Source organism: Lissotriton helveticus, chromosome 8 (assembly GCF_964261635.1).
Source record: "Lissotriton helveticus chromosome 8, aLisHel1.1, whole genome shotgun sequence".
In the NCBI taxonomy this organism is placed as follows: Eukaryota; Metazoa; Chordata; class Amphibia; order Caudata; family Salamandridae; genus Lissotriton; species Lissotriton helveticus.
In genome coordinates, this window is record NC_136069.1 from 227,229,385 (window position 1) to 227,253,801 (window position 24,417).

Below are 24,417 nucleotides of genomic sequence, written 5' to 3' on the forward strand. Positions count from 1 at the left end.
GATTCCAGGAGACAGGCTGGGGCAGCCCAGTGGTGAATAGAGAGATCTGCATCTAGATGGGAGGGAGGAGCTGCACCTGGGACCTGAATAGGGCTGGGGCTTCCCTCTACAAGGCTGGCTCTACCTACTGTGGCTTGTCTGATGTCTCAGCCCTGCACTGTGAAAGGAGAGGAGGAATAATGTCAACAGAGTGCTTCAGAGCTGTATCTTCATTCCCCTGTGCTGGCTCCAACTCCTGTGGGGCGGCTGACGTCTCTGCCCTGCACAGTGAAAGGAAGAAGAGAGTCATGTAAACAAAGTGCTCAGGAACTGGTTTGGACTAGGCAGAGGCCTCTCTGCCTTCAGAGAACAAAGGATTTTGGGGTATAAATATTGGGACCCTGATCTCAAGAAATTTGATCATTTCTGGAACAAGAAACCTTTCTGCCAAGGAAGCTGCAGGAGTTTGGACTGCCCCTCTGCCAGTGTGCTGTTTGCTGGGTTGGCCTGCAGTGGTTGCTTCATTGCCAGGGAAAAGGAGAAGGAACTTTGTAAGGACTTTCATCTACAGAATATTCTCCAAGGGCTTGAACTGTGCTTGCCTCCCGCTGAAGTCTCAGGGACAATAGACTTCACCTCCAGCTCCCCACTGAATTTCCTTGCTGGGAATTCTGACTCCAGACACGCTTGGAGCTGGAAGCGCGATGCATCGAGAAGAAGCGTGTCGCCGCCGCAGCTGAAATCGTCGCACCGCCGGAGAAGCGAGCCTTTGCCGCATCTCCCTGGAAGCGTGTGTACATCGAAGCTGCCTGGTGTCACATCACCGGAGAAGCGTGACGCCATCGTGAGAGTCGCCATTGCATCACCAGAGAAGCGTGTCACGGCTCCTGTCGCGGCTCCAAAGTACAGAGTCGTCGCAAGGCTGCCAGGGCGTCACCGCATCGTCATCGCATCGCCGCGCCAAGGGCGCCATCTTCTCGCATCGCAACCGGATCATCCCATAGCATCAAGGCGCCATCTTGCGCACCGCAAAGGGCCAGCAGGCCGAGAATCTACGCATCACCTCCGCACCGGAAAGGCTCACGACGAGTCCCCTACTGTGCACAAGCATTGAGTCAGGACGCAACCGTTCCCCCGGATCACGGAACCGACGCATCTCCCCTTTTGCAAGCCTTTTGTTTACTTTGCGTTACACATCCAGGTACTTTGCTGAGAACTTTGTCGCATTTACCATCGACTTGAACTAAGCAACGTTTATCATCTTTAAGTCAACTTTTAGTATAGTATTGTGGATTTTTGTCGTTTGTGGTCTTGTGTTAAGTCTATATAAAGAATACTTATTTTTTATAAAACCTGTGTTGTGGCCATCTGTAGCATTTTCAATGTATTACTGTGTATATTCACAAATGCTTAACACACTGCCTCTGAGCTAAGCCTGTCTGCTCGTGCCAAGCTACCAAGGGGGTGAGCAGGGGTTATTAAGGTGTGTAATCCCCTTATTCTGACTTAGAAGTAAGGGTCCCTATTTGGACAAAGGTGAATCCCATTGCCAACTAGAGACCCCCAGATCTAACCGTATGTCATTGTTCTGCATTCTGTCCACCAATTGTTGTTTTTGCATTTGTTGCTGAGTGGGAGAGAATGCCCAGACATGGGTCCCGTGCTCTCCATGCCACTGGAGTCAAGCAATCCTGGCTTAAGAGGGGTGAAACCCCGAAACCGGTCCTAGGATGCTTGTTTCCAGTCCAGGGAGGACCTGGCCTGGTAGTTCGGGCCAGACTGTTCCCGTTGGGCACAGGGTCAGACTGATTTGCATACGGCTGGGTTCAAACTGTAATGGCATGGTGAGCAAATATGTATGACATTGTTCTGCATTCTGTCCATGCAGTACACGGCCTATCCCTGCTGACAAGGGGTGATACCCCGAAACACGTGTCCAGGGATGGCAAAGACAGCGAAGATAGCAGAAGATCGAAAGATGATGCATCGCGAACACTTTACTACATTGACCGGAGTCCTTAGGGGCGACACCGCCGGTGTGTGAGTAGTGTGCAACCCCACCCCCATTTGTAACTTTAAAGCTCCCGTGAGCAGTGGGCTGACGAGCCTGGGATCCCGCACCTAGGCGCCTGAGTGGTACTATACCTGGCAGATATTGGCAGCCATCGGCAACCCCAGTACACGGCCTATCCCTGCTGACGAGGGGTGATACCCCGAAACACGTGTCCAGGGATGGCAAAGAAAGCGAAGATAGCAGAAGATCGAAAGATGATGCATCGCGAACACTTTACTACATTGACCGGAGTCCTTAGGGGCGACACCGCCGGTGTGCGAGTAGTGTGCGACCCCACCCCCATTTGTAACTTTAAAGCTCCCGTGAGCAGTGGGCTGACGAGCCTGGGATCCCGCACCTAGGCGCCTGAGTGGTACTATACCTGGCAGATATTGGCAGCCATCGGCAACCCCAGTACACGGCCTATCCCTGCTGACGAGGGGTGATACCCCGAAACACGTGTCCAGGGATGGCAAAGACAGCGAAGATAGCAGAAGATCGAAAGATGATGCATCGCGAACACTTTACTACATTGACCGGAGTCCTTAGGGGCGACACCGCCGGTGTGTGAGTAGTGTGCGACCCCACCCCCGTTTGCCTCTTTACCAAGAGCACTTAATAATAAGGCTTTCTTCCGGTTTGCAGCAAATTCTTGACCGTCCAGGGCATCAAGATAGTTATCAAACATAACTATCCAGTCTTCCCACGGGATTTTGGGGGTACCAGGTTCGCGTAAAAAAGGTGGAGGAAGTGCAACTGTACTTGTTGTGCCATAGTGATCCAAAAGATGTTTAAATAACACAATATATACAAGAAAATAAATATGCAGTACCTAGAGTAACAGTAATTAAAAATATCCAATCATTGGAATATAATGTGGCTCCAAGCCGAAACGGCAGTGTTAAAAAAAATAATGTGAGTCACTCAAAATTACAAAGTAGATCCACCTCGGTTGAAAAATATATAAATATGCATTAAGCCCCAAATAATAATAAAACGAGAAAGTCACCAGTATTATGTAGTTCCAGGTTCTGGAAGTCGCTTAAACTGATCAAGGGTGAGTACCTTGCCGTTGCGCTGGTCGAAGAGAACTATCCACAAAGAAATAATGCCAATATTTTTCACATCGCGCACTCAGCGATGATTGCGGAGGTACGATGAAGAAGTCAGCGTTCTAGCTGACACGCACCCAAAATGGCTCCCCAACGTGACGTAGTGACGTCACAGCGTAACGCTATGACAGGCCTTAGCTCTTAGCTAAGGCGCGAGAAGGAGCGTAACTAAGCAACGCTACTCACAAAAGGACCCTCGCGCATGCGCTGACGTCGTCTTACAGTTGGAAATGACGTTGATGCCCTCTCCTAAACAAGGATCCGGTACACCGCAAATTGCTGGAGAAGGGCACACAAGGCTCCGTGGGTGCCAGCAGATGAGGCAGAAACAGCCGCACGCAGGATCCGCCATTCGGGCGAAGTCGCCACTTTGAAGATGCTGTGATACCAAAAAGAAGAAGACGCTGGAGTCGGAGTCAGGTCAGCCGCTTAGAACGTCGCCAAAATGATGTAAGCCCAGCGATGTCTTCTTTAGATAAACAGTGTTTTATTCACGAGCAAAGAATAAGGCATACAACCTCCCAGCTGACCATACTTGTAACTGCCAGGTCTGGAATGCAGCTGGGTAAAGAAACATGCTAAGAACAAATGTGAACTCTAGAACACTACTAGTAAAGGACACAAAGGAAGGGCTATGGGGAAACATAGTGATACACATTTACAACACATACCTCACTGTCTTTGCTGCTAACTACCTCCCATTCTAGAAGAAATGTAAATATCTCATCTACTCCAGAAACCTCGCTTGATACATCATGTCTTGTGCATGCCATCGGCACACAACACACCTCAATGAATCCGCTGGCACAATACACTATGTAAGAGAAAGGGCTCTGCGGTGAACGCATAGAGACGTACAGAAAACACTATATATATATATATATATATATATATATATATATATATATATATATATGCAGACGTCAGCAACGTGTAGCTTCTACGACGCTATGAACAGAAGCTTCTGTCTAAGTAAAGTTCCCAACCCTCCGACCATCGGAACGCGGGCTCTCACAGCTACTTTACAAACACTGTTCAATAGGCCACAGAATCTATGAGACTTTGACACGTCCTCCTCTGTACTACATTGATTGTCTACGCTATATTACCCTGAATAGTTTTTATAGGGAAATGGTTATCTTAGACTTTTACTTGACTGGTTCTTGGGTACACCGGATTCATGACTGACCATGAACCGTGTGACGTTTCATCTTAATGGTTTTCTATGATTTGTGAAACAGCTACTATGTAAAGCGCTCCAACACCTTTGGATCATTTAAGCACTACACAAAAATAGTTTATAAATAGGGAAATAAATTAACAAGTAAAAAAATAAGTGAAAAAGTAAACAAATAAATTAATAAATGAACAAGTAAATAAATACAGTGATTTGTTTCCTCCAGTGGCACACGGATAAGCAGTCAGTACAAGCAGCTGCTGTTGATAGCAAAACGTGGGGGGGAAGGAGGATAAATAATGAGTGGAGGTACGTAAATACGAAATGAAGTAAACAGATAAAAGCAGAGGGGGCGAGGCGAGGCTTGTTATTTCTAAAAGGGGTTGTATGACACAGGCAGTGAAATCAGTCACTAACAAAGTACATTGCTTTAAATACATAAAAGCTTCTGAATAATGCCTATGAAGGGCTTGGTACCTCACTAATGGGCAACTGTAATGAGTGCCTTAATCACCTTAACTTTGTGCGTCAGTACCTTAATTGCGATGGTTTGAAGCAATTAATACTTAGAAAAGCTTGGAATGATTTAAAGAAAGCAGATTCCACGTTTTAGGCAAGACCTGAGCGGGACATACACGTGCTGCCCTTGAACAAGGACACAGGTGTTGTCCACATCACACTACTGGTGTGTGCACCTCTTACAGCAATGGTCATTTTACTGGTGGGGCAGCTGCCTCAAGCAGAGTCATGTCTTAGCACCACAGAAACATTTTTACTTGATGCTCTACTGAGGATGAAGGCTGGTAAGCAGGCTTGTCTGTTCTTTATTCTGGGCACTCACTAATGATCCATGCTGTGGGAGATTTGAAGTGACTCTGAAACCTAAGAGGGCCAACTGAAGCAGGAGGCAACATCCCAGGCAAAAACAAAAATTCCTTCTGTAGATGAGTAACGAGCCCAATGAAGAAAGAACAGCCCGGGCGGATGAGGAACTAGCACAGTGCTTAAAGCACGCTGGGGCTGATGGGGAACAAGCCCAGTGCTTAAAGCACACCCCGGGGCAATGAGGTACAAGCCCAATGCAGAAACCACGGCCCGGGCCGATGAGGAAGGAGTGCTTAAAGCGTGCCCTGGGGCCGTTGAACAACAAGCCCAATGATTAAAGCACATCCTGGGGCCGATGAGGAACAAGGAAAATGCTTAAAGCACGACCCAGGGCTGATGAGGAACAAACCCAGGGCTTAAAGCACACCCCGGGCTGATGAGGAACAAGCCCAATGCAGAAAGCAAGTCCTGGGGCAGATGAGGAACAAGTCCAGTGTTTAAAGCACCCCCCGGGGCAGATGAGGAACAAGCCCAGTGCTTAAAGCACGTCCTGGGTAGATGAGGAAGAAGCCAAGTGCTTAAAGCACGCCCGGGGCAGATGAGGAACAAGTCTAAGGCTTAAAGCACGCCCCGGGGTCAATGAGCAACAAGCCCAGTGCTTAAAGCAAGCCCCGGGGCAGATGAGGAACAAGCCCAATGCAGAAAGCACAGCCCGGGGCCGATGAGGAAGAAGCTCAGGGCTAAAAGCACGCCCGGGCAGATGAGGTAGAGGCCCAGTGCTTAAAGCACGCCCGGGGAGATGAGGAACAAGCCAATGCTTAAGGCACGCCCGGGCAGATAAGGCACAAGCCCAGTGCTTTAAGCACAGCTGGAGCCGATGAGGAACAAGTCCACGGCTTAAAGCACGCCCGGGGCAGATGAGGAACAAATCCAGGGCTTAAAGCATGCCCTGAGGCCAATGAGGAACAAGGCCAGTACTTAAAGCACGCCCCATGGCCAATGAAGAACAAGCCCAGGGCTTAAAGCACTCCCTGGGGCATTTAAGGAACAAGCCTAGTGCTAAAAGCACATCCCGGGGCCGATGAGGAACAAGCCCAGGGCTTAAAGCACACCCGGGGCAGATGAGGAATAAGCCCAGTGCTTAAAGCACGTCCGGGGCAGATGAGGAACAAGCCCAGTGCTTAAAGCACGCCCAAGGCAGATAAGGAACAAGTCCAGTGCTTAAAGCATGCCCCAGGGCCGATGAGGAACAAGTCCAGTGTTTAAAGCACGACCGGGGCAGATGAGGAGCAAGCCCAGTGCTTAAAGCATGCACCGGGCCAATGAGGAACTAGCCCAGGGCTTAAAGCTGACCCGGGGCAGATGAGGAAGAAGCCTAGTGCTTAAAGCATGCCGGTGGCAGATGAGGAACAAGCCCAGTGCTTAAAGCATGCCCCGGGCCAATGAGGAACTAGCACAATGCTTAAGGCACGCCCCAGGTAAATGAGGAACAAGCCCAGTGCTTAAAGCATGCCCCGGGCCAATGTGGAACAAGCACAATGCATGAAGCACGCCCCGGGGCCGGCGAGGAACAAGCACAGGGTTTAAAGCACTCCCCGGGGCATTTGAGGAACAAGCCTAGTGCTTAAAGCATGCCCCGGGCCAATGTGGAACAAGCACAATGCATGAAGCACGCCCCGGGGTCGGCGAGGAACAAGCACAGGGCTTAAAGCACTCCCCGGGGCATTTGAGGAACAATCCTAGTGCTTAAAGCACGTCCCGGGGCTGATGAGAAAGAAGCCCAGGGCTTAAAGCACACCCGGGGCAGATGAGGAATACGCCCAGTGCTTAAAGCACGTCTGGGGCAGTTGAGGAACAGGCCCAGTGTTTAAAGCACGACCAGGGTAGAAGAGAAACAAGCTCAGTCTTTAAAGCATTCCCCGGGCCAATGAGGAACAAGCCCAGGGTTTAAAGCATGCCCCGGGCCAATGAGGAACAAGCACAATGCTTAAAGCACGCCCCGGGGCAGATGTGGAACAAGCCCAGGGCTTAATGCATGCCCCGGGCCAATGAGGAACAAGCACAATGCTTAAAGCACGCCCCGGAGCAGATGAGGAACCAGCCCAGTGCTTAAAGCATGCCCGGGGCAGATGAGGAACAAGCCTAGTGCTTAAAGCATGCCGGGGGCAGATGAGGAACAAGCCTAGTGCTTAAAGCATGCCCCAGGCCAATGAGGAACAAGCACAATGCTGTAAGCATGGCCCGAGGCAGATGAGAAACATGCCCAATGCAGAAAGCACACCCTGGGACAATGAGGAACAAACCCAATGCTGTAAGCATGGCCCGAGGCAGATGAGGAACATGCCCAATGCAGAAAGTAGACCCGGGCCGATGAGAAACAAGCCCAGGGCTTAAAGCACACCCAGGGCAGATGAGGAATAAGCCCAGTGCTTAAAGCACGCCCGGGGCAGATGAGGAACAAGCCCAGTGCTTAAAGCACGCTGGGGGCAGAAGAGGAACAAACCTGTGGGTAAATCTTTTTTACCGATTCTAAAATATCATATTTCACCAATTCGGTATTTTAGAATCGGTAAATTAGATGTAGGTAATAATTCTGTATTTTTTACCGAATCGGTAAGATTCGGTATTCACCGAATCGGTATTTACCGATTCGGTAATTGCCATTCATTCCTATGGGCCTCCAGGCCCATAGGAATGAATGTCAATTACCGAATCAGTAAATAACGATTCAGTAAAATTGTGAAATGGTCAAGGGTGGCAGGGTGTCACTTTGACACCCTGTTGCACCACTGATTAGTGCTTGTGTGCCATGTGGCAGACATACATGCCCTAAGGGCATGTATGTCTGTCACATGGCACAGGTGTACATGCACAGATTTGCATATACACAGGTATTCGTTATTTACCACTAACTAATAGTGCCACCTACATCTCAAAATACAGATTCGGTAATTTTACCGAATCGGTAATTTTACCGATTGGGTAAATTTACCGTTTCGGTAAATTTACCGATTCGGTAAAATCACCGAATCTGTATTTTGAGATGCCCTACATCTCAGTATCCAAATACCGGTCGGTAACGCCCGAAAATCGGTATTTTCGGCCGTTAGCGACCGGTATTTGGATACCTACATCTTGCCCCTAGTGCTTAACATGCCCCGTGCCCATGAGGAACAAGCACAATGCATGAAGCACGCCCCGGGCCGGCGAGGAACAAGCTCAATGCAGAAAGCATGCCCCGGCGCTGATAAGGAACAAGCTCAGTGCAGAAAGCACATCCTGAGGCTGATGAAGAACAAGTCCAATGCTTAAAGCAGACCCCGAAGCTGATAAGGAACAAGTGTAATGCTTAAAGCACATCCTGAGGCTGATGAGGGACAAGTCCAGTGCCTAAAGCATGCCCTGGAGCCGATGAGGAACAAGCCCAATGCTGTAAGCATGGCCCGAAGCAGATGAGAACATGCCCAATGCAGAAAGCAGACCTGGGGCGATGAGGAAAAAGTCCATTGCAGAAAGCACGCCCCGGTGAGGATAAGGAACATGCCCAATGCAGAAAGCACGCCCCAGGCCGATGAGGAACAAGCCCAATGCAGAAAACACACCCAATAAAAAACAGGCGAGTTGTGAAAGATTTAGCCATAGGAATTTGAAAGCTGGGGGCTTATCAAATATTCCCTACAAGCACATGAATTTACAGAAATAGCTTAATCAGCGGTAATCATCATAAGGGTTTAACATATCCTCATCACAGTCTTATTCACTGCGGTTTCGCATACACTTACTCATTAGAGAGAAAGTTCATTTTAATTTCATATCCTGCAGCCCCAACATCACAACTGGTTGGTCTTAAAAGATTTAGAGCAAAAGGGTAGCAGAGGATTAGGTGTTAGCAGAGACCGACTAGGAGAAAAGACTGAGGAGGGGGAAATGTACAGCTTAATAATCAGAATGGTCTCGGTAGAGAAAGGCAAGAGGAAAAGAAAGACTGCAAATTGTATCCTCAGAGATTCAATACCAAGTTTATGAGGGTTAAACATTTCCGGCTACTTTAGTATTTTCAGTTTACTATTAGGTTCTGGGTGTGTATAATGTCTTCTGTCTGTATATATATTAGAATCGGTATGGTGTAAATCTAAATACCAAGCAAGGAATAGGTGAACAAGGATATATGTCAAAGAGAGAGATAGCTCGTTGGGGTTACTTAAAAGGGGTGGAAAAAAGAGAGTTTTTAATTGAGGGAGGCCAAATAGGAGGGGCTTTGGGATAAAGGAAGGAATCGGACCTGCCCAGAATGAAGGGGGTCCCAGGTGAAGGAGGTGAGTGGGAATCTTGGCAATGGGGTTCCTTGGTTACACTGCTGCATCTCTGTGGCTATCTGCGTGTGAGGTGTATTTTCAAGAGCAGGGGCTTCAGCTCCTCCCTGAAGCGGAGGAGGGCAGGAGCCATGGGTACTTCTTGAGGAATGGAGATCAATCTTGTGTGCATAGCAGGAGAGCATCCAACTTTTCTTTACTGTGCTTTCGAAATTCTAACTTGTTGCTGTGATTTTCCAAGCTCCTCTAGACATTTTGATCTTGCAAGCGAAGTAGGAGGTACTGCTGTCTTGTCTTGTAGACAATGAAGTATGATTTGAAGGAGAACATGGGAAGGGGGCCGGGGATATATATAGTGTAGGTCTCTTTTCATATTAATCAGTTACCTATAAAAATTGTTTGCTTATAAACAACCAGTTAGGGTGAAGCTGCCAGTGTTACCATGTCGGCAAGGATAATTAAACGCGTGTTAGATGTTAATGGCAGACTGGTGGATGATAGGCTTTGGTGGGGGGAGATAGTTATACTTGCAACTGCACCATAAGAGCCTTATTTGTGTCAATATACCTTGTGAAAAACTAATGCTCAGAGCAACAGAAATTACATGAATTCATGTAAGCATGCTGGGATTACATGGGAGCAATTTGATGTCTCGCAAATCAAGATGTTTTGTATTTCACAATAAATACAAAAAGAAACCATCTGAAAACAAAAATAGAGCGGCTATTGGCTGAGCATGTTTTTACACCGAATATTGAGTGAAATGTAGACATCAGTGGCTGAAGGAGACACTCGTACTATGAGCACAAGCAAGGAGTGCATTTATTGGATGTTGAGATGACCCCGGGGCTTGAACTCGGATCCCCGGATGCAAAGTGAGCAGCTCTGTCCATTAGGTCACACCTCCATCATATCACCTCAGAAGGGAAGTTATGCAAGGAGCTTATTCCCTTCCGTGTTTTGGCCTTCAGCTGGCGTGAGTGGCTACAATCTGCTAAGGAATCCTGTTGCCTGTAATCCTGTGGATCCCGCAACGGTATAACAATGCAAGGGCCCTTCTACTGTACACTTCCAGCCCTCCGAGTAGAACAACTGAAATTAGTTGATTGTGACCTGGTCTGGGGGCGCCAATAGCAGGACTGTCTCAGGGGGGGGTATGCCCATTAGTGGAATGCATGTCTGCTACTCGGCCAAGAGGGAGCATTGTAAAGAGCAACCCAGAAAGGAAATGGATGTGGGAAAGGGAGAGTGTCTAAAGGTCTGTTAAATAAAAGAAAACAAACAAGGGAAAACTTGCAAACACCTGAGGGAAGTGCAATGAAGCCTGGTGGCCATAAGCCAGGTGCTGCACTGAGAGAGAAATGCTTAGCTGAAATGTAAAAAAAAAAAAGGTTACTGAACAGCGCAGCAGCTGTGAGATGGTAAATGCTATTTTAAAATTTTAACAAAAAAAAGCATTAAACAAATGAAAGGCTTGCGAAGCGCAGATTCTTGAAGAAGGTGCCAGGGTAATCATGCCCAAAAAACACCAAAAATACTTTAGGGAAGTGCGAGTTTAAAATGTGGCCAAATGAAGCCCAGTGGCCATGAGCCGGTTGCCTCCACACAAAAAAGGATGAGGAGGGAGTGGTGGAGCAGCGCAGCATGCACAAAGAGTACAAGAGAGTGGGGCACACAGTAGCGCCCGTCTGGTGCCGCAACAGAAAACAAGCATTTACAATGCAATGGTTTCGCCTTTTGAAAAGTTTGAGCTATTGGTTACTTTGTTGCTATTTAGACACAATCCCGGCCCGGCGTCCTTTATAAATGAAAATTTTGTGTATATTTTAGGTTGGTGACTTGGTTTGGGCAAAATGGGCTCTTTGCTTGCGCTGCTAGCCACGCTGTTTGGCAGGGACTGTGGGCTAGCGATAAGTGGAGAAATCAGATGGAAGTCTTCCTCCTTTGTCCTATCCTGTATTTCGTCACTTCTCTTGTTGAGTGTCTTCTTAACTGTCCTCCTCGTTCTTTTGGTAGGATTTACTACCGTCTGCTGCCTTGACTGTCCTGATCGCATTGTTGTGTGCTGACTTACCTGCTCCTCTGCGGCCGTGAGCCGGCTCCGCTCCTCTCCTCCAGTTCCCCCCACCTCAGGGACCGGCACTCGGCTCAGCTCCGCAGTCTCAGATGGCCGCAGCTCAGGATTTGCGGCTCACGGCTTGAGCAGGGGCCTCCTACACAGGTGCGTAGCTGTGGTATTGCTGTCGGTCACAGCATGCCAGCCGCGGCTCTTCCTTGCGGCCCTCGCGAGTCTCATTGCCAACCTCGCAGCCTTGGATCGCTGCCGTAGCACCGCAGCTCATGTTCACTCCCTTGCTGCCGACTCCGCGCTCGTGTCCCAAGCACAACGAAAACACGGCACTCGCAGTGCCTCGCAATGCCTCTCTCAACCAAGAATTCTGGTCAGGTGGAAGGAAATGAGGGACATATTCATTGATTTAGTAAAAGGTGTTAAGGTGCACTCCTCTGAAAAAACAGCAGTCATATGATATATTCCATGCACCAGGCAGCTAGTAAAGCCGTAGGCAGGCAAGAAACCCAGGAGAACCCCTGGGACTCAGCCTCAGCCGTGCACAGCCGAGCTTATCTCCACCACGCCCCACCCGCATCGGGCCCCACCAGAAAGGCAACCGGGACAAAGGGCCAACGCTGGGGCGGACCAACCCCCAACTGCGGCGCCCTCTGCGTTCTCAGGGGCGGCGTTTCTCGTCCTCCGTCTCCGCTCCGCTCTCAGCTGATCAGCGAAACGGCAATCCTAAAGTGATGTCTCTTAACTTGTTGGCTCAAACACACAAACAGGTTTGAGCTCTGGCTTAGGAAAGGTATGGGCCATAGCTGGAGGTAGAGGTGCACCTTCAGATGAAGTTAAGTATGGAGATGGTCAGGTTCTCCTTATCAAAGACATTGAGTCACTTGAAAACCAATGAAGTGGCTTTGTTGTGTTAATCCTCTGCCGAAGTGTTAAGCAGCATGTCTGGCCAGACAAGCGGTGGAGTTGAACCCCAGGAGCAGGTAGAATGAAGTCCCAGGTATCAAAGGCTTACAATGACAGAAGTCTCCTATCAGGTGCATGTATCTCCTGAGGTTGCAGATCAATACAGATTTAACAGGTACAGCACTAAATAAAATACCGACTCAATAGGAATAATTATGCAGATTCGGAAGTGCTTAAGAAGTGAAGGCAGCTCTACCTAATCCAATAATGTTGCAAGCTTCATGGCTAATTAAGGCACGCTTGGGCCACCTAGAGCAGTTTCTCTCTGGTCCACCGGTCAGTCTATTTCCAGGCCCACTGCCTCGACCCGACCCCCGATGTTTCCACATACAGACAAACAAATTGATGAAATCCACCAGTGCACAGGTTTCATCTTTTAGACTAAGGTCTATTTACATTTTCCCAGCACAACAAAATTCAAAATGGGACTTTTCATCGCATTAAGAACTCTAAATAAACACCTCCCCGTGTTCCCTTGAGGCGTAATTTAGCCGTTTTGAAATCTGAACCCATATCCCTGATGCGGCAAATGAAAAAGAAAAAATAATGCTTGAAAACAGGATGTCACAGAGAGGGTGACAGAAAAAAACAAGTCAGGTCCCGGGCCGTGCTGTGATTGGCTGACGTTACGGGGGTGTCCCGGGCCGGCAGCCAATCACAGCGCGGCCCGGGAAATGACGTCACTGGGGTGTCCCGTGCCTGCAGCCAATCACAGCGCGGCCCGGGACACACGGCAACAAGGGGCGGGGCTTAAAAAAAGACCCAGAAACGCCCCCGAATCGCGTTTTCTCTGGAAAACGTGATTGACGGCCAATCTCTTCCAATGGCTAGCCTCCATTTATGGAGCTAGTCAATGGAAGAAGGGGCGGTTTCAAGTCGCCACTATAGAGCTAACATTAGATTTCGCCCTTGGGCGGAGCAACTGCTACGCAGTTGCAACGCCAGGGCGAAACCTAAAAACAAGAGGAGAGTACGAGAGAGCTGGGCACACAGTACTGTTAGTACGGTGCCACAACAGAAAAAAAACAAGGAGGGAGGAGAGGAACAGCAAGCCATGCAAGAAAAGTACGAGAGGGCAGGGCACACAGTAGAGCTCCTCTGGTTGCCGCAACGCAAAAAAAACACAAGAGGAGGGAGGAGAGAAGTAGCATGGCATGCACTAAGAGTGCGAGAGAGCTGGCCACACAATACTGTTAGTACGGTGCCACAACAGAAAAAAAAACAAGAGGAGGGAGGAGAGGAACAGCAAGCCATGCAAGAAAAGTACGAGAGGGCAGGGCACACAGTAGAGCTCCTCTGGGTGCCGCAACGCAAAAAAAACACAAGAGGAGGGAGGAGAGAAGTAGCATGGCATGCACTAAGAGTGCGAGAGAGCTGGCCACACAGTTGCACTAGTGAAAAGTGCCCTTATGATAATCAGTTTCGCTTGTAAATAACACACTCATGAATACGTAGAGAAAAATAGTTCTCCCAAACAAGAGATAAACAATAAAAGAGTAAGCCGGTGCTCCTCAGCCAAAAATCGGAAGTGACGTATTGGCTACGCGAACCAGTTAGGAGGCAACAAAGAAGAGCGACACTGAACTCAACCTATGGTAGCAGCAGGCGGGATTAAAGTACTTTTACCGAATACAGCAGGTCTTGCAAACATCGCATGTGCGCTGCCTAGGCTTGACCTAAAATGCCACAACAAGATTTATGGATCTAGCCTGGTTACTTTTGGCTAAACGATCAACAGATATGAAATGGAAGTCACGTACACCCCCTTCCATCGCGCAGTGGAGGTCTGAGGTCATAAAATGGGTGCAATCAGAGGTCACACCGCTCCACAGAGAGAAAACACGTGGTCTAAGATGGCACCCTCTGCCAGGCTGCTGGGACACAACCATTCAGGATTTTCTAATATATGCTGAAGAGAAGCCCTGCATCCTGGAAGTCAAGGAGTGCATCGCCAATGGGTTCCATAGCTGGCCTGCGGGCTCCTGGGAGTACCCCTGACTATTCTTCCATAATATATATCTTCCTGGCATTATGATTGTGTCATCTGAGGCGGACCACTTTCGCCCTTAGCATTCTTCTGCACACCAACTTCCTTCTCAAAGCCAGGGACTACAGAGGGGTCTCTCACCGGCTGGGCTGATGCTTCTCTAACACAGGAATGAGATTCTCGGTGTGAGGCGGTTTCCAGTTTTTGGAACATGCTGTTTTCCTTCTTGGTAGCTGACGATTTTTTTAATCAGTCAGTAGTCTCAATGGATAACGGAGATACTGTACATTTTGCATCTACCACTGTCACTATGACTTGTATGACATACGGTATGCTTGTTACTTGAAACTGGCAATTAAATGAATCTACTAAAAAAAGCATGAGAACTGGTAAACTTTAAAATATTCCATCTAGATCAAGTCAATTGTTTAAAGCACCCAGATTGTTCATCCCGTGTTTCTATCACTATTATACTTCTTTGAAGTATAAATAGTATGTTTGATTTCACGTATATTACACATATATATATCAAAGAACGTCAGAACTGGAAAGTTCAGTATCAATTCAATGCTTGGCTATAAGCAGCTGTGCTCGATAATGGTAATAATCACATTTTCACGTATGAGCTAGCTTTATTTTCGTTTAGTACATGCTTGATTGTTTGCACATTTAAATAATCTCCATTTCAGTATTAAATTCTGAGGGATTGCCAAAGGAAGAAAATAAAGACTCCAACAGGACAGTGGCAAATGTACCTTTTCTGCAGTCTGAAAGTATTGCTTCACAAGGTCCTCCACCCTCAGTGTTGTTGAGTCTGAACTGGGCCTTGTAACAAATTTGCCAAAATTGATTTCTTCATCTCCTAGAAAACACAAGCAAACAAGTTACCCTTCTATACTTACCCATCCATCAGCCTTCTTTGCTAAAGGTGTTGAAAGAGACGAATATATACTCAAACTCTGTCTCAAGGAGCCTTCAAACTGAAAAAAAGCAGTAAAGCAGATCTATTGCAGTTCAGAGGCCCATGCTGTGGAACTCACTGAACCCAATATTCACAGCAGAGACAAATTACAACCTTTTAAGGAAGGCCCAGGCTCTTAACTTTTCCAGCACGCTGTTGACTGACACAAGCAATGGCAAAGCAAATTGGTCTCACCCTTTCAAGAGCAATTAGCTTTGCCAATGTTTTTAGCCATTTTTTACTCATGAGTGGCTGTTGAATAGCATGGCTAAAAGTTAACGGCAGAGAGGAGAGTGGAGTGTCGTAGAGTGGAGTAGAGCATCATGGAGTGGAGTAGAGCATCATGGAGTGGAGTAGAGCATCATGGAGTGGAGTAGAGTGTCATGGAGTGGAGTAGAGTGTCATGGAGTGGAGTAGAGTGTTGAGGAATGGCACAGAGTGTAGTGGCGTAGAGTGTTGTAGAGTGGAGTAGCATGAAATGGCTTAGAGTGTCATGAGTGAGTGGAGTGAAATAGTGTGGAAGGGTGTAGAGTGGAGAGAGAGTGGCGTAGGGTGTCGTACAGTGGAGTGGCATAGATTGGAGTAGTGTTAGAGAGGGGTGTGGCACAGAGTGTCGTAGAGTGGAGGAGAGTGTGGTAAAGTACAGTGGTATAGAGTTGAGTGAACTGGCATGCAGAGGGGTAGAGGGAGTTGCGTACCGTGGAGTAGAGTGTTGTGGCATAGAGTGTAGTAGACTTTGGCAGTATACAGAGTACTAGAATGTCAGAGTGGAGTGGCAAAAGTGGAGGAGAGTGTCATAGACTAAAGAGTCATAGAATGGAGTGGCAGAGTTTCGTAGAATGTTGAAGCGTCAAGGAGTGGCCTAGATTGGAGTACCGTATAGTGGCGCGGAGTGCAGTGGAGGGAGTATAGTCTCATAGAGTGGAGTAGAGTGAAGGGACGTAGAGTGAGGAGCTTAAGAGTGAAATGGCATGTCTTAGAGTAGGGTGGCGTGTAGTAGAGTGGCACAGATTGGAGTGGTGTGGACTGTCGTAGAGTAGAGTGGAGAAGAGTGCCTTAGAGTGGAGGGACGTAGAGTGGAGTGGTGAGAATAGATTGACATGTCATAGAGTAGTGTATCGTAGAGTGGAATGGCGTAGACTGAAGTGACATGGAGTGGAGTTTTTAAGCATGGAGTGGCATGTCGTAGAGTGGAACAGCGTATCCTAGAGTGGAGTGGTGTAGAGTGAAGTGACATGAAGTGGAGTTCCGAAGAATGGAGTGGCATGTCGTAAAATGGGGTGGAGTATCATAGAATGGAGTGGTGTGTCGTGGAGGGGCATGAAGTGGTGTATGCAAGGTGCAGTCGCACACTCCCATTACAGAGAACACATTTTAAATTGAAATCACCATTGCAGTGGGATAGACATTCAGTTTTACTGATAAAAGTATACAGCACACACATGGTAATGTGTCAAAATGTCATCACCTAGTGTACTGATTTGTTTTGATTGTATTAACATATTTGTTTCCACCACACTTCAGAATTGTGCTTCATTTGTGCTTTCCTAATTCTGATATTTTATGAAAAATCTAAACAGTTAATTTACAGACATTTAAGTTTTGTTGTGTGCTAGAATAAAACCTTTCCTTCCACTGTACGATTGTCACATACATAACCTCTCACTTTGAAGATAGAGAAAAACAGTAAATACCAAGCTCCCATGGAAGACAGAGCCTGACATTTGACCTCAGTCTTTGAATGCACTGCAAATATGACAAGATAAAACAAGATTTAAAGGCCTGTCTATAGAAAGTGAGCAATTGCGGAGAAATACAGGAAAAAGGCTATGCTCCATGGGAGGGACAATTCGAATATATGAATCCCAAAATAAGGGCTAAAACTCAATTAACCACATCATCTTATCTCAAGCAGAAACACACAGTGGACATGAAGAGTGGGAAGGCAAGATGAGGATGGAGAGATGTAGGAAGAGAGGTGAAGAGAGCAGTAGAGAGGGTAAAATACGGACTCAGACAAGGAGCAAATTGGGCTTCAGAAAAAAGAAATATAAAAAATTCAAAAGGCTATCACAGTGGATTATGGAGAATCAGAGATCACATGATGCCGGAAAGGTTCAGCAGTACTGAATGGCCCAATTCTTACTGAGGAAAGGGCACAGTATACCCATTACGTGTGTCATAACAAATCAACCCCATTTTCTATCAAACAAGTGGAATTTTTGTCATTGAGCTTATATATGATGCAGTCATATGACGCGATGAGCATTGGGTCTATGAACCACTCTTAAAGCATAGGAATTGGTCCATATGAACTGCGCAATCACTGCGAGCAGAGAGTAACAATCCTACTTAGGGCACACTAAGGGCATAGTCAGAATCACTGTAACAGCATTTTTGGTGCATTGTTTGGCTCAAGGGACTTTAAGGACAGATAATATGGTTAAAAACCTAGACAAAGCCTGAATCGCTGTATACACAGCGAAGCTTTGTCTGCCAAATACTGGCTTGTAATTCCAGAAATTGCTTTTATTCCTGCATCAATCAAGATTTGTTGGTGTGGTATTGCATTTCTGATTGAATAAGTACTTTTGCTGATAGTATTAAAACACTGGGTCAACAATCTAACAATCACTTTGTGAGTTTCTGGGTTGGGTCTGACCCCACACCATCTACCCTAAGAGTCAAGAGCTAAAGGGTTTACTTGGTGTCAGTTTTCAGAGTTCATACTATGCCAGTGTTGGACATTTCAGGGAAAACACCCCAATTCCCACAACCGGGACGAAGTAACCCTGATTGCAATGTGAGCACCAAAATGGTGCTGACACAGTAAAACACGTAGGTACTGGAGGAACGCAAAATATGAGTCAATTAAACTCCAAAGCAACAGCAGAAGCAAAAACAGAGACTGGAATCACTGCTATTTAGCCTGATAAAGACCTCCTAAAACCAGTATCAAGAATCTACGGCAAACTTCCCAGCACAGCACTGGTGGTGATCTGGAGACCCCAACCATTCTATTGCTATGTTAAGTGTACTTGTAAAGCTGCATCTCACCCATGCGGGTATCCTAGCCCTGATGAGAATAGGGGTTTGCTAGCTGCCCTATCAGGGTCCTAGGAGAAAGGCCAAGCTTTCAGTATCTTTCAGAATTCTGGCACTGAGCTGGCGGACTCAATGTAAAGGTACGTTCCAGGCTTCAAGAGCCAGGTACGAGAAGGGGCAGCTAACGGCTCTTGCTTTTCAGATGACAGGGGCAAATAGGAAGGTAGCTGTGCTGTCTGGTAGGGGTGTGGAAGTTGATGTGGTCGTTCAGGTAGGCTGAGCCAAAATTGTGTAGTGCTTTGCATGTATGTGTGAGTAATTTGATCTGTGCACGTTTGTGTATAGGGAGCCAGTGGATGTCTCTGAGGTAGGAGATGTGGGTGCTTGGAAAAGGTTGAGTGCGAGTCTCCCAGCTGTATTCTGAATGCTCGCAAGCCACATGGCCAGTTAGGAGGAAATTCAGAACTTTTTAGTAACGCCCACTGCTGGGCATACTTATAACAAACTTAACACTTGAACCTCTAACCTGGATGATTCCTAATAAGGCCTGAGGCTGTTTGTGTTCAGTTTTAGAGGGGGCATTACCCGCCTTAGGGATGGGATCAAGACTGATTTTCACATGGTTGGCTCATTGTTGTAGGAAGCAAGAAAATATCAAATGTAATCCCCTCATGCATTTGACAGCAGTAGAGTTTAATTTGAGAATATCCAGTCATCTGCTTTTGTTTTATTTAATCGCCATTTTAATAATTATTATGTTTTGCAGTTTTAAAAATCACATAATCCCTATTTATTTATTTTTATCACAAATGTATCAATTAACCTTTAAAAAAAATCCTAAATGAATCTTAAATTCGTTAGGCTGAAAACTATCACTCATGCACACAGGATTCATCAAAAAATACATCAACTCACGGGAGTTAAGTCGAGGCAAACTCGGTACAACTTTTTGAAAATAATGATACTTTGCAGCATTAAGATAATAATCGAAACATTTTACATAGTTCAACATTCAAGACTCAACTTCGCGATTCAAATCTCCTCCTCTTAACCTCTGTACTCTTTTGTGCCAATTTTAGAACTCGGTCAGAGGTTTTGTAGTTTTAGAGGGGGTGCCCAGTCTCAAATTAGCCACGCCTTTTGCTTGGAGTGGTCATTTAATGCCACTCTGCCTTCCTATATTTAAAAAGCTAGCAATGTTGGCCTGTCTGGTCCATTTATTTGACTGCAAGAGCCCCTCTCCTGCATTTGGGCATATACCTCTGCGATTGCTCAGAGCTTCCTTCACACCACCTTCAAGAAGTGTCAGGGGAAGACCACCAGTCTGCTCCAAACTCTCATCGCAATGTGAACAGAATATGCTGCCCATTCCAAAAGCCAAAGAAGTTCCAGATGGAGGTGATGGGGGCAGGTGGGTGACAGGCTTCAGTAGCAGCTACCTCACTTCCCTTGAAGGACCACTAGGCTCACTCACAGAGTGAGAAAGCTAAATGAGTCATCCAAAAACAATTTATTGGTTATCCAAGGTGCTAATTCATTGTGCTTTGCAGGCCTGGGTTATTATCCCATCCTCATTGCCAAAATGTGTTGTGCGGATCAACACGGACAGGCAGGTAATTAAAGAACTGTCTTTAATATGTGGACAGCACACGGCCACTCCTGCTCCCTGTCCCGGCTCTCACCATCTGTCACGAGCCAGTGACATGTTGCAAGAATGGTGAAACCAGTGTTCTACTTGAAGGATTTCATAAGGGAGCCCCCAGTGAGGGGGGCAACCACTACTTTATCTTTTCTCTATCCACCACATTTGCAGGCCTCAATTTTACAGGGAAGAAACCTAATGAATGTCAGGCCAGGAAAGTCAACAGGTGAGTTTAAACTCAAAGCCATTTGGTTGGCTATCATGCACCAGGCAGTTTCTTTAGAAACTAGATGACAGCAACACTTAACCTAAAAATGCATAGAAATGCATGGAGACAGGGTCACCCAATTTCCTTCCTAAGGCATTCTTGCTGTAGTTGGTACTGGAGTGGATGACTATAGCATCTTCTTCAGGTTTAGGCTGCAAGTGTACAGGTTTCAGTGTATTTGTGACTTCAGGATCTGATTTGATTTCTGCCCAAGGATCTCTGATTCACTTCTCTTAGGGATCATTGACTCTGACTGGCTTTGGTGGGCTGCAGGAGCTGACCCTGTGCTCGGGAGCAATGGCTTGTTACACTAGTGCCTTTAGGGTCCATTAATTTACTGATTTGGATAGCAATCGGCTTATTAACTACAACTAAGAAGATAATGGAAAAGAAATGGAAGCTGCACTGGTTGAAGGGGAGATTGTCATTGTTAAATGGCATTTCAGTCATGTGAGGGCTTCAGGGGAAGAGTAGATTGTCCCCACAAATATTTTATACACATTCACTGGTAATCCAGGACTCTGGATGACAAACACAGCACAATTATGGTACTGAGTCACACTTAAGAGACCCACATAGATTTTGCAATGATAAAGGAAGCAGTAGCTGAAAACGTCTCCCGAGAAAGGGTGTTTGAAAAGTTGAACATGCTTTTAGAAGAGGTACTGTTAACTCTATTTGACTCTTCAAAGCTCTTGATGAGTCAAGTTTAAACTACATATTTTCTTTACATTCTTTACTAGTGCCGAAGTAAAGATAAATTACAAAAGTATATCTATGTTTTAAAATGTAATAACCTTGTTTACTTAATAATTGTAAAGAGAGAAAGTGAACAACTCCAATTCTCCAGAACACAGTTAATTCCTCCACTAAGTATTACACAATTCATAGAGAAAGACATTGTGTTGTTATAAATATAAAAAGCACAGGGCATCAGCAAACAATTTAGATTTAACAGACTTCCACAAAGCGCCAACTGTATTTCCTAATCCGCACTTTCCCAAAGCCTTTTCTACCACTGGGCACACGTACTCATGTACAGCCTAGGCACAATATAGCCAAGTGTTTCTTGTCAAGAGGTAGTTCCACATACAATAATTAGAAATAGAAACTAACACAATCACCCCCATTGGCCTTACTGTGATGCCAGATACAAAAGGATGCCAAACAGCTTCAAGCGTACAGTCAGACTTCCCTATGTCGCAGTGAAGCACTCCGATGCCTTTATCCCATTCACAGAGAAATTCAGCAGTCATTAACAGTCACCGTTCACCGAAATACATTTGCGAATTGAAGAATAATTTTGTTCTTCCTTACCTTTCTTAGGCTTCTGTTCTTTATGCCTGAAGAAATGAATGACATCTTTAGGATTGGCAATTCGATCCACAAATTTCTGGCTAAATCGAACGGCATTAAAGGGTTCAAAGCCGCCACTGTAATCTACCTAAATGTAAATTTAGAACAAATGAGAGTAGATGTTACAAGAGGTTGAAAATTACTAACCATTCCCCCATAATACTATGTGTAAAATGATTATGGTAATGGAAAGAAAACTGTCAAGGAACAATTAGGTTGAGAGCACTAGAAACCAAGCCTAGTATGTAATGGCACAGGGCAATAAAATGTTAACCAAGCAAATCTACTTTATACTAATTACTTCACATTTCAAAATTCGACCCAATCTTCTGTGGTACTCTGGCAGAGCCACATTCATCACACAAGTGAACAATGTCCTCCTACAGCATATCCAGATGGATATGAATTCCTACAAAAGAAGCTGCTTGTTTTGACTCTAGTGCAGAGGTTGTTAACTTTTTGACTTCTGTGGACCCTCACTGAATCATGACTGGGATCTGGGGGCCCCCACTAAGTCATTATAGGAAGCCAGGGACCCCCGTCCTAAGCAATTTCGATGATTTGGACCTCAAAACAATACACAAAAATACAAAACAAGTAGAGACCAAACAAATGCTCAAATCTTGAAATATTTTGTAATTCACAATCAAATATAAAGTTTTCAATTTTTCAGTTTTGCTCCTTTTTTGAATATGCTTTATTAATTTTTATTAACTCAAGTTATTATTTTTTAATTGTGTAAAACAGTTGCAGACCGCCTAACTAGGCCTTGAGCCCTCCCCCCACCCCCACACACAGCGGTCCTCTGATCACATATTACGAACCACTGCTCTAGTGGATCACAAAAACACAGTGTGTTTGGACGGGAGTGTTTTCTACATAGTGTACAGGCATGTTTTCTTGCCGTGAATGCCCGAATAAGTGTATATGGTAACTTGACTTTTGAATTTTAGTCCTGGTATCATGCTAACCTGGCATGCACGGGCAAAGTGAAGTACTCGATATACCAGCTTGTTGAGCAGGGGTGTCAGATGGGCAGGTTAAGTTTAATTTTATGGCTCTTCTTAAGTTTGACTACTGTCCATGTCATGCCTTTTGTATGTAGCTTAGTGGCAACAGCATACTGGCATCGGCTTGAGCGTGGTAGCACTGAACCAGGCTGCAATTAGAGCGCGCAGGGCTGGGAATGCCAAAGTATCATTGGCCCAAGAAGGCTACATCTTCCAAGGCGTGCTCAGCCAGGGTGCAGGATGCAACTGCTAAAGTTGTATCCAGTCTGTCAAAGCTGGGTTCTGTCTAGGACTTGCCAGCCCCAGCGGGGCTCGTCATCATGATCATGAGGTCCAAGAGACTTACCTTTGGTCTGGTCAGGGCAAAGCAGCATCAGGACGGAAGCCTTTTGTACCCGTGTGCCAAAGGACCCAGAGCAGGTGCTTTGCCATATGCAGCCTCAGCGCCCAAAGTGGGAGCGTACACGGCCATAGCACCCAAGGCAGGAGACATGAGGAAATGCCGGCCGGTGCACTGTTAATTAATCAGTGTGTGCCGGGGCGCACAAAGCCCATGCAGGTGATGCCAATCTGTGAACTGATTCCACTCGATAGTGGTAAGAGACTAACCAACACTAAAGGAAGATAGCAACAGGGTGAGATTCAATCTGCACCTGATAAATACACTACTACTGAGCATTCTAACACCACCACCCCAGAGAAACCATCTTAACTTCCACAGCTGAAGCCCAGTAATCCCTGCTTGTGCCATGGGCCCTCAAAGAGGGTCTTACACATCAATAGTATGTAATGCAAGTGTAAAATCAGGACTCAGAGACGCTAGTTATATATATCTCAATATACTTAATTGTAGGAGCATGTCAGAATTTTTTGGTGACATTGCAGCCTAGACCACAGATACCAATTAGAAGAGCACAACTACTACAACTAAATAGATCGATATGAGTGAAACCCTATAAGGGGAGAAAGCAGACTGGTGGCTCGCCAGGAAATCTGGTAATGGGGCAGAAGGGGCAGTAATTTCTAGCCAATTTAACTATAAATGTTTACTCGTCCATCCTAAATTATAGATTTATCTTTGGCACGACCCACACATCTGCTCCTGTAAACTATTAGAATTCAATCCTGCCTCTGCTGTGGTCTCCAAAGGATGTTCATGGAAGCCTGTCTTCCCTTTGGTGGTGAAAGGCACACAATGTAGACGTGTGAGTTGTGGATAAAATGCTACACTTTCTCCGAGTCTTGAACAGTAGCTACACACCCTTGGACTGACATCATTGCTGAGTTGTTTCAAAATCCTCTGACCAAGAGTGTGGTCCAGAGTGTTTAAAACACCTCACAGGAGAGCACAATACATCGAATGCAGCTGACACAAGGCTAAGTACCTGTATGCTATTTGTGTCATCTTCCTCTGAATCTAGAATCATCTGATGTCCAAACGACTCAGACTCAGAAGTAACATTGTGAATCCCTCCACTGCTTTCAGGGTTTCTTTGGCAAAATGCACCATGACATATACATGCAAATGGGAGGGAAAGGTAAAATAATCTTGGTAGCCTATATGTATAATGATCTCTACATGCACGGCCCTTCATACATGTCAGTACCATCAGAAACAACACTGGTGCGTTCATCTCGATGTTACGACCTTGGTC

General features: G+C 46.1%; 1 protein-coding gene across 1 annotated transcript in view; it reads right to left on the bottom strand.

Annotated features, from left to right (window-relative positions):
• The window catches only part of MRE11 (MRE11 double strand break repair nuclease), a 365,919-nt gene that overhangs the window by 182,505 nt on the left and 158,997 nt on the right, over positions 1 to 24,417 (bottom strand). The window contains exons 11-12 of the mRNA XM_078656972.1: positions 21,714 to 21,840; positions 15,236 to 15,342 (exon numbers count right to left, since the gene is read on the bottom strand). Coding sequence (XP_078513098.1) covers positions 15,236 to 15,342; positions 21,714 to 21,840 — 234 coding nt within the window. The remainder of the gene's footprint in view (positions 1 to 15,235; positions 15,343 to 21,713; positions 21,841 to 24,417) is intronic.